Source organism: Durio zibethinus, chromosome 5 (assembly GCF_047325235.1).
Source record: "Durio zibethinus cultivar Kanyao isolate XHJ-2024 chromosome 5, ASM4732523v1, whole genome shotgun sequence".
NCBI lineage: Eukaryota > Viridiplantae > Streptophyta > Magnoliopsida > Malvales > Malvaceae > Durio > Durio zibethinus.
Genome location: NC_143166.1, coordinates 1,121,362 through 1,131,564, shown reverse-complemented (window position 1 = coordinate 1,131,564; position 10,203 = coordinate 1,121,362). Strand labels below are relative to the sequence as shown.

The following is a 10,203-nucleotide window of genomic DNA, read 5'->3' as shown; positions in this document are numbered from 1 at the left end:
TATATATATATATATATTTGATCTTTTAGACCCACACCATTTGATGCACTTCATATTCCATCGGACGGTTCAAAGCTGTTGTCCCCGTTGATCATCATCATGATGATCAATCACCGCCTCTTTAAATGTAATCTAGTGCGTGTGACCCATCCCATTATTTTTTCAGTCAATTCTTAACCTTTTTTGGCGCGTGGGTCCCCCTTGCCTGCCACCGCCTTCTCCCGATGCGCATTGCGCACCCTGTTTTTACAATCACTTTACGAAAGGGGGAGCCGTTTTATCGTTATCAGAAAAGACGAAGGAAGATTTAAAATAAGCAAAAAGGTTAAAAAAAAACTCCCAAATTAAAATTTATTATTGTTTAATCAATTAAAATCACAATATTTTCAGGAGATTAAAATTATCCATCAACCAAATTATGATACGACAGACAAAGATAGAGAAAGACGTGCGTTTTCGAATTCTTTTTGAAGCATTTATAGCATTACCCATCAATAAAACGACCGTGACAATTTTTTAAAGCTTTTTTTCTTCTGATTTTGATGATCTTTTTTCTTCTTCTTCGATTTTACTATAATTGAGAGATTAGGGTTGTCACTTTTCAGTGTTTCATTGACACGTCTCCTTCCTCTTTGAAAATCTCCACTTCTCCCATCACCATTTAAAAAAATCAAAATTGATTTTTTTTTTTTTAATTTTGAGAATTTTAACCACTGATTCCGTCTATTGATGCGATTGGTAAGTCATCTGACATTTCTTTTCTTTTGAATCATCACGATTTCATTTTTTCTGATTTAAAGAATTTTTTTTTTTGCTAAATTTACTCAAATGAGCTCTTAGCCAGTTGAGTAAAATTAAAATTAAATCAATTGGTTTTTGTTTCTGATCGTTGTCAGATCTTCAGGATTTTGATTGCTTTCTTTTTTTTTTAATTGCAGGTTATTATTTAAAAATGGCACTGAAACCGAATTCAGCTGATGGTAGAACAAGGAGTTCGATTCAAATATTTATTGTTTTTGGATTATGTTGTTTCTTCTACATTTTAGGAGCGTGGCAAAGAAGTGGTTTTGGTAAGGGGGATAGTATAGCTTTAGAGATGACCAAACATGGTGCAGATTGCAACATCGTCCCAACCTTAAACTTCGAAACCCATCACGCTGGTGAAGTTGGGAACATAGATGAATCCGAAAAGCCCAAATCTTTCGACCCCTGTCCTCCTCTTTACGTTGATTACACGCCTTGTCAGGATCAAAAGCGGGCCATGACTTTCCCTAGGGACAACATGATTTATCGCGAGAGGCATTGTCCGAGCAAGGACGAGAAGTTGCATTGTCTTATTCCGGCACCGAAAGGATATGTGACCCCGTTTCCTTGGCCTAAGAGTCGGGATTATGTGCCTTATGCTAATGCCCCGTATAAGGCCTTGACGGTGGAGAAGGCTATTCAGAATTGGATCCAATATGAGGGTAATGTGTTCAGGTTCCCTGGTGGAGGAACGCAGTTTCCACAAGGGGCGGATAAGTATATTGATCAGCTTGCCTCCGTGATACCAATTACTAATGGGACGGTTAGGACTGCTCTCGATACCGGTTGTGGGGTATGTCATGCTCTTGAAAGTTTTTCGGTTGATCTATTTATTTATACAGGCATAATGCACTTGTCTTTGTATATTTTGATCTAAGTAGGTACTGAATCTTACAATTGGTTATTTTCTTTAGGTTGCAAGTTGGGGTGCATACCTTTGGAGTAGAAATGTTATTGCCATGTCATTTGCGCCAAGAGATTCACACGAAGCACAGGTTCAATTTGCTCTTGAAAGAGGTGTACCTGCTGTTATTGGTGTTCTTGGGACCATAAAGATGCCATACCCATCTAGAGCTTTTGATATGGCTCACTGTTCTCGTTGCTTGATTCCATGGGGAGCAAATGGTGAGTCATATTTTGAAATCGAGTCTTCCTATGTTTAAGCATAAACAGTTTGTTATTTTAAGTAGATTTGTCCATTTTGCTGTTGTTTTAGTGAAGATTTTTCACAACGGAAGTTGAGGGATTGATGCATCATTATGGGTTTGTCTACTGCAGATGGAATGTACATGAAGGAGGTTGATCGTGTTCTTAGACCTGGTGGTTACTGGGTACTTTCAGGTCCTCCAATCAACTGGAGGAACAATTATAAATCATGGCAGCGTCCCAAGGGGGATCTTGAGGAGGAACAACAAAAGATTGAGGACATTGCCAAACTTCTTTGCTGGGAGAAGAAGCATGAGAAGGGTGAAATTGCCATTTGGCAAAAGAGAGTTAATGATGATTCTTGTCGTGGTAGACAAGATGATTCTCAAGCTAGTTTCTGCAAAGCTGGAGAAGCTAATGATGTCTGGTATGAGCTATGCTTGAAACTTTTATAATCTTACAGTTTGCAGTGAAAACAATATTTCACATACATATTAAGTTACTATTTGGAATTAGTAAAATTGCAGTGAAGAAGTTTGCTCTGCTCTGGTGGTGTTTGAAGCTTGGGTGCAAATTAGTTTCACACCTTTCATGGATATCATAGTTAATCTTGTCAATTGTAATAGAAATTGCCTCAACAGTGCAAACATTAAAAGGGAACCTGCAATGCATGTCTTATGACTCAGAACGTATACAGGCATAGCAGTTTAGCAATTTCATTAACCCTTATAAACCAATTGCACTAATTCTCTTCTCTTGTTCTTAAGCAATCCTGTGATCCATATGTGGGATCTGAAACATATAAGTTTCAGGGTTACTGTATTGCATTCCTTTTGGGGTTTTTAAACCAATTTCAGATATATTTTTAAGGTTTATGTTTCTTGAGCATAACATTGGATCACAGCAATTTAATTCTTTTTAGGTCTTAAATTTCATTTTATTTAATCAATTTCTCTTGTGGTTGCTAGGTACAAGAAAATGGATGTGTGCATTACTCCATATCCAGAAGTTAGTAATCCAGATGAAGTTGCTGGTGGGGAATTGAAGCCATTCCCAGAGAGGCTATATGCTGTCCCTCCTAGAATAGGTGGTGGAAGTGTTCCTGCAGTTTCTGTTGAGACATACCAAGAGGATAACCATAAGTGGAAGAAGCATGTAAGTGCTTATAAGAAAATCAATAGACTTATTGACTCTGGGAGGTATCACAATATTTTGGATATGAATGCTGGGTTGGGAGGATTTGCTGCAGCTCTTGACTCTCCCAAATTGTGGGTTATGAATGTCATGCCCACCATAGCAGAGAAAGACACCCTAGGTGTCATATATGAGCGAGGATTAATTGGCATCTATCATGACTGGTAAGGCTTACTAACTTTGTGGCTTTATTTGTAGTTGGTGCTGTTCTAAAGTGTTCATATTTGTTTTACTACTGTCAATATACTAATTGTGGTTTTGCCAGAAATCCCTCTTAAGTTCCCTTGTGATGAATCTATAATGTTTAATAAACTCTTTCCTAATATCAAAGTAACAAAAAAAATAAGTGCCTTTTAGAACTCTTAATAATGAATGAGATAAAATGCTAAGTTTGTTGGACTTCTAATATCTGGATTTGCCTTTAGGCTATAATGTTGAAATAAAAGAAGTATCTTATTAGTGTATTGTAGACTGTATTAATTGCCAGAAACACTGCTTCATTTATCGATTTGTGTGGCTACGGTTATGCTATTTTCTATGGTTCTTACTCATCATTTGATGCTTTGAAATTAATAAAGGATTTTGTTTGTCACTCTTTAATATTATGAACATTAAGATATTTTCATTTGACTATGAGAAAGTTTTAGGTAAAGAGAGAAAGAGGGAAAAAGAATTTAAGTTGCTTATATCTATTTTGAAATGTGGGAGCAAACAGGTAAACAAAAGAAGAGCACAGTTTAAGTTAGACGAGAAACTAGCCTGAGACTTTATCCTATATACTGTAGACTATGTGGCCTCCCTTGATATGATGGCATATATTGAACTTGTTATTTTTCTTGTTTTTCTTGTTTTTCATTGGTTCAGGTGTGAGGCTTTCTCCACATACCCAAGGACGTATGATCTCATTCATGCCCATGGTCTTTTCAGTTTGTACAAGGACAAGTAAGTATCATAGTTAAATGTGCATTCGATTACTTTTGAGCAGTCTAATGTATGCCATTGCCCAACTCATGTCATTTTTAGTAGTACTTGTCACTTGTCAGTACTTTTGCATTGATGGGTGCAAGTAAGTTTACTTTTAGATGTGTGATTCATTTTACCATGCATGTGAACTTTGTTTATAATCTGCGAATGAAACATGAGTTGAGTTCTCATGCTTTTGCTCTGTTTAACTGCAGTTTATTTTAACTGTCACATTTGGTGTGCAGCTTATCTTATCTTGGTGTGAAACACCTATTTTTGCGTTCTAACAGCTGGACTTTGGACTTTTCGGATATAAAAATGTCATTCAAAGATAACTTTTTCAAATGCTAGATATCTTTTTTAGCAAAAGTTATAGAAATATCCTTTTCATAACCACAAACAAAAACCTGTTTCCAAATGCCATTCATTGAAACAGTTCAACGTTTTTGTTCTGCAATTAAACTCACAACCGAGCTAAAGTATTTCAAAAGAACTATTCATGTCTAAATGATTCTGTAAAAACTTTTCAACGTGGACTATCAACAATGAGAAAACTATACATCTTAGGACTTCAATTTTAACAATACTGGAAAATTCAATTGATGATGCATCGGAGGATTCTCAATGGTTTAATGATCCACCTACATGAAAAACACTTATTACCTGTTGTTTGGTCTGAGCTTACCATTGTTAGTGCTGTTTGGCATTCTGTTTCTTATCCTTTGAACTTCATATATTTAATGGAATATTTGCAGATGTAATCTGGAGGACATTCTATTGGAGATGGACCGAATTTTGCGTCCAGAAGGTGCGGTTATATTCCGTGACGAAGTTGATGTTCTAATTAAGGTGAAGAAGATAACAGCAGGAATGAGGTGGGACACTAAGATGATTGACCATGAAGATGGTCCTTTAGTTCCTGAGAAGATATTGTTAGCTGTTAAGCAATATTGGGTTGTAGATGGAAACACGACAGCCGCGCAGTGATCGGCAGAGGATAGCAAACTTAAAACCCTGGCATGAACTGAACTGGCAAATGCTCTCTGTTACACTAGTTTGTAACATGAATTTATTAATCTCCAGCGTGAAAAATTTTGCTGCTACGATTGTTTTTTCGTATAGGGAGGCGGTTACAGTATTTCAGTTAACTAACTATTGATCAGTCTGTGTTCGTTTGTATTTAGTTTATCGACAGACAGCTATAAAAGCTGTGCTTCCTAAGTTTTATGATTATTGAATTTTGCCCTTATTGGTGTTTTGGATGATAACTCGAAATGTTATTGCACATTCTGACTCAATGATTTGTCAATTTCTTTAACAAAATGGTGCCCCAATTTATTGAATTGAACTATTAGAAGGCGTTAGGTTAGGAGGAATTAACACATTTTTTTCTCAAAATTTTACTGTTAAATATTTGATTAGTTTGATTTTGAAGAAAATTAACAGATTTTAAACAGTACTTAAAATTTCGAAATTAAAAATTTACTTTTTCTTATGATGTTGTAAGGTTTTAAGAGGAAAAGTAATATCATTTTTAAATTTGATTTGATTAAAAAATTATGAAATAGTAGTAATTATTTTAAAAACTATATTTGAAAATGAATAAAAATCAGTTGTAAGTTTTTATTGATAAAACATTTTGATTTATATATAGTGTTTAACATGAAAAACATCTTCAATAAATCATCATTCAAATAAATTTTGAGTTTGAAGAAACGTCTTAAATGATAATCATTTAAGATGTTTGGATTGAAGAAAGTATTAAATAATCATTATTTAAGGCTTTTTTTTACAAAAAAAATACTTTGAATAATTTTTTATAAAAAATCAAATGGATTATTCAAAATGTTTCTTATAAAAAATACTTTAAATAATCTCTTTCAATGTTTATAACAAGATTATTTAAGATATTTTTGACAAAAAATTTTTTGAATAATCTCTTTTAAAAAACCTTAAATAATCTCATTTCATTTTTTTGAGATTATCTAAGGGGTTTTTTGTCAAAAAATGTAAAACGCTTTGAATAATTTCTTATAAAAATTTAAAAAATTTATTTAAATCATTTTTTACTAAAAACGTATTGAATTATCCCATCCAATTTTTTTATTGAGGATTATAGTTTTTGACCAAAAACACTTTGAACTATCTTTTTATAAAATTGAAAGAAATTATTAAAAATATTTTTTTACTAAAAATATCTTGAATAATCATCTTTAATTTTTATTAAGAAATTATTTAAAATGTCTTCTAACAAAAAATATTTAAAATAGTCATTAAAAATTGATAAAATTATTTAAGATATTTTAGACAAAAAAAATCTTAAATAATTCTTTTCAATTTTTGTAAGAAATTATTCAAAATATTTTTTAACAAATCTCCATTCAATTAATTAAATAAAATTATTTAAATTACTATCATAAATGACAAAAAAATTATAATAATTATTCAAATTTTAAAATATATAAATTTTCCTTAACTAAAAGAATAAATTTAAACCCGAAATATTCTAAAAAAAATAAATAAAAAAATTACACTTTTTCAAAAATAATATTTTTTCTTAAAATCTATAATTTCACGAACTTAACACCCCTTAAAGTAATACTTTTTTTTCTTTAAGGTACCATCTTTTCCAACTTACAAAGGAAAAAAATGCTGTTCTTGCACTCAAAAATTTTGTCAGGATTTTTGATCCATCAATGGTCTGTTATCCGACATAACGTACTAATGGTTTTAAGAGGCAAAAAAATGTCAGAAAGCACTTGCCGACATCATGACTAATCGACTATAAAAGTATCGCCAAACAAAAAGCTGGACTCCCAAGCGTTGAACAAAAACACTAAATGACCCACTTTCAAAAGTAGGTCCATGCCCTTTGCCTAGAATCAAACTTGCCATGTTGAGAAAATTTTGGACACGACTAATGGATCTCATTATTTCTTCTGTAGAAAAAAAAAAAAAATAAGTTTTGAGCGTACAGCACAAGAATATAAGTATATACAAATCACCGAAGCAGTGTGGTTCATTGATGAGGAAAAAGGATAAAAAAAATAAGAATGGTATTGTAACAAACAAAAGGATGCTCACAAACTGCTTACTAATCATCTTTGTACTCTTTAGTTGGCCGTGCTTCGAAGCCCCCTTCTGCTCTCTTCTCAAGGGAATAAGGCATATATGTTCCCAGAATTCTATCCCACATGACGAAGAATGGTTGCGAGAAGTTGTATTTGCTACCATAAAGCTGATGATGGACATCGTGATATGCAGAATTGTTTCTAAAGAAAATATGAAACAGGTTCCCAGGAAGTACTAGCCCACAATGGTCATCAACTGTCTTGATGGTGGCGAAAGAGAAGAAAAAGATGGAAGTTCTAGGAGACATGCCAGAGAGGAGGAATGATAAGGCACCACCTACTGTGTCGAGTAGAAGCCCTTCCAGCGGATGATTGTACAGAGCTCCAAATGCATAGGGAACAACAAGACGGTGATGCAGAGAATGGAGGTGCCGATATAAGAACTTGTTGTGGTGGAAATATCTATGCAGAAAATATTGCCAAGTATCCATAACCAACATTGCTGTAACAAACTGTCTAGCTAGAACAATAAGGGACGATGGCTGCCCTGCATAAGCCTCAGCATCACTCCCTGTGACCTGCACAAAGCAAGGTTTACAAATAAAAGTCTACAACATGGTCAAATAATTTGACAATATAAATTGAGTATATTGCACATTATATATGATGGTGAACGCATGGATTTTTTTTTTTTCAATTGACAAAAAAATCAAAAGTGGGGTAAAGATAAAAAAGAAAAAAGCGAATGCAAACTGAAAACTAATCAGCTACAAATTATGTAAACCAAAACAGTTCTGAAACAAAAGAAACAGGAAGCGCTGAGCTTGTCAGTTTTTCATCAGGTGGGAAGATAATTAAGAACCCTATGAATTTTCATGAGATTGTGCTCATTGTAAAAGTAAATTTCTACCACTAAAACTAAAGATCACAAACACAGTCCAAGACAAAGTATATTTCCCCGATTACTTCGCCACATTCATGATTCATATCTGATAAATCATAAGTTGACAGACATATTATTTGTTAAATATGCAGAAGAAAGTCATGCAACATTAGAACATGGTTATAGCCAAAACTTCATAAGAAAAGCGACAACTCAAAATTAACAAGGATACCAAGATTTATTGTCTATAAATATGTAAAGTAACTAATCTCCTACATTAACCCTTGTATGCACCCTAACCAAGTGTTATCTATCCGATATATAATCTTTGATGGGTTCAAAAGAAACCAAATTGAAACTCATGGCTGATTATAGCCAAATTATACAAGATACTTCTGTAAGCAGCCTGGACAACTACATCGCAGGCAAGGGAATGGTGCAAATAATTAACTCCAAATTCTTCGTATAATCTTTTGCAAAGCAATCAAGGGATTTGGAACCCTACATAAAGAATTTGGTCAAACATTATGGGCTAACTTAGCTATGAATAATCTAGCAAAAACTTCTCTAGGAAAAGAAATTCAAGATAAGTAAACAAGCTCCTCCTGAGCTTTGAAGCAATCTCTATATCAGAACTAAAGAAGTAAATTTTTTTTTAGTACATAACGAAGCAAAGTTGTATGTGCCCTAACAGAACAAAAAAAAAAAAAAACCCTAACTTTTTATCAAGGGAAAAACAATAACTTTCTGCCATAAACAGAGAAAAAAGCTAAAATCTAATGGAACCCAACATCAAGAACCATCAGATTCTCCTAAAATCAATTTAAAACACGATCAGTATCATCAAAATTTCAACTAAAATTAATAAAGTAACTTAATCATACCGTACCTTGAACAAAAGGATGGCTATAACAGCCTGAAGTGTTTGTTGCAAAAGAACGCCTTTAACGACGGTTTGTTTGGAAACCAAGTTCTTCTCATCCTCGTCCTTCTTCGAATGCAGTCTATAATTCTCAAACGACGCTAAACACATGTAAATTCCCGAGTAAATCCAATAAACAACAATCGGAACGATAGTTCCCAACAATTCATCGGATATCGCGAAACCCATCCCCTTTCACTACAAGAATTTCAAACAAAACCACATGAAATTAAAAGAAGAAAACTTTGAACGTCTCTGGTCCGCCGTCTGTCTGTTCCTCTAAGAAATTTAAAGGTTTGAACGAAGAGAGATCTGCTTAACGGTCAAAATAGGCACAAAAGAAATGGTTTTTTCTTAAACGATTGCTTGGGTCAATGATTGGAAGTCTAGAAGGTTGCGATGTCGTGAAATGAATGATCTAAGTCGTAGTTAGGGTTGGAAAGAGAGCGGAACATTCGAAATGGAAAAGAAATTTGTTAAAAAGACGAAGACTTTGGCCAAAATATCATGGATGTAATTCGGTGCGTGCGGTTCTATCCTAGACTCATGAAACGGATACGTGGCGATCTATGGTACGAATAACGTGGGTTTTGGATTTTGTTTACGCCCGTGGTTTTCGTGTTAACTATGGTCGATCTAAAACGGCAATGGAAGAGTCGTTTTTGTGGCCTTACAAAGCCTCAAAAGGGTTGGGCCGGGGCCGAGGTAGCCTATGGAAGTTTGAGGCCCGTCTTGTTACGGGTATGTTCTGCTGAGCCCATCAAAAGGTTTTCTGATCATTGGCCCAATTAAATGAACATTACTTTACCTCTTAACCGTCCAATTTTTTTATTTTGAAAAAAAAGGTTTGAATTTTATTTTTTAAATAGAAGATCATGTATCAATCATTAAGTCAAATGACTAGGTAGTTTAAATTTCCGAAATTGAAAGTAAAAATAAAAAAAAATAATGGTATCGAATTTTTTTTTTTATAGTTGTAAATTAAGATATAAATTTGGTAGATCTTAATTATATATTAAATTTATATATTTGTATATGTATGTCAATATATATATGTATATATATATATAAATGCACCACACAATGCAATCTACGAGTATAATATAATAGTAGCAATAGTAGGTCGGAGTTCAAAGCCTCCTTTTGCTGTCTTCTCAGGTGACTAAGGCATATAAGTTTTCAAAATGGTTGAGAGAAATTGTAATTGCCACCGTATAACT

At 33.7% G+C, this 10,203-nt stretch overlaps 2 protein-coding genes across 5 annotated transcripts; one reads left to right on the top strand and one right to left on the bottom strand.

Annotated features, from left to right (window-relative positions):
• Positions 1-505: 505 nt before the first annotated feature.
• Positions 506-5,354, top strand: LOC111281898 (putative methyltransferase PMT2). Of its 2 annotated transcripts, none has more exons than XM_022869695.2 (7): positions 506-738; positions 939-1,597; positions 1,719-1,929; positions 2,083-2,377; positions 2,919-3,308; positions 4,009-4,086; positions 4,863-5,354. In XM_022869695.2, exons 2-7 carry the CDS (start codon positions 953-955, stop codon positions 5,092-5,094), a joined length of 1,851 nt encoding a protein of 616 aa, XP_022725430.1. In that variant the 5' UTR covers positions 506-738; positions 939-952; the 3' UTR covers positions 5,095-5,354. The 2 variants fall into 2 exon arrangements, with proteins under 2 accessions (XP_022725430.1, XP_089616618.1); XM_089760492.1 differs by lacking the exon at positions 506-738 and adding an exon at positions 741-843.
• Positions 5,355-7,003: 1,649 nt separating this feature from the next.
• On the bottom strand, positions 7,004-9,443 carry LOC111282417 (sphinganine C4-monooxygenase 1-like). Of its 3 annotated transcripts, XM_089760490.1 has the most exons (3): positions 8,951-9,443; positions 7,203-7,786; positions 7,004-7,046 (listed from the first exon to the last, which is right to left on the bottom strand). In XM_089760490.1, coding segments are annotated over exons 1-3 (807 nt in total). In that variant the 5' UTR covers positions 9,173-9,443; the 3' UTR covers positions 7,004-7,045. The 3 variants fall into 3 exon arrangements, with proteins under 3 accessions (XP_089616616.1, XP_089616614.1, XP_089616617.1); XM_089760488.1 differs by having other exon boundaries at positions 7,004-7,786; positions 8,951-9,442; XM_089760491.1 differs by having other exon boundaries at positions 7,004-7,756; positions 8,951-9,438.
• Between the last annotated feature and the right edge of the window lie 760 nt (positions 9,444-10,203).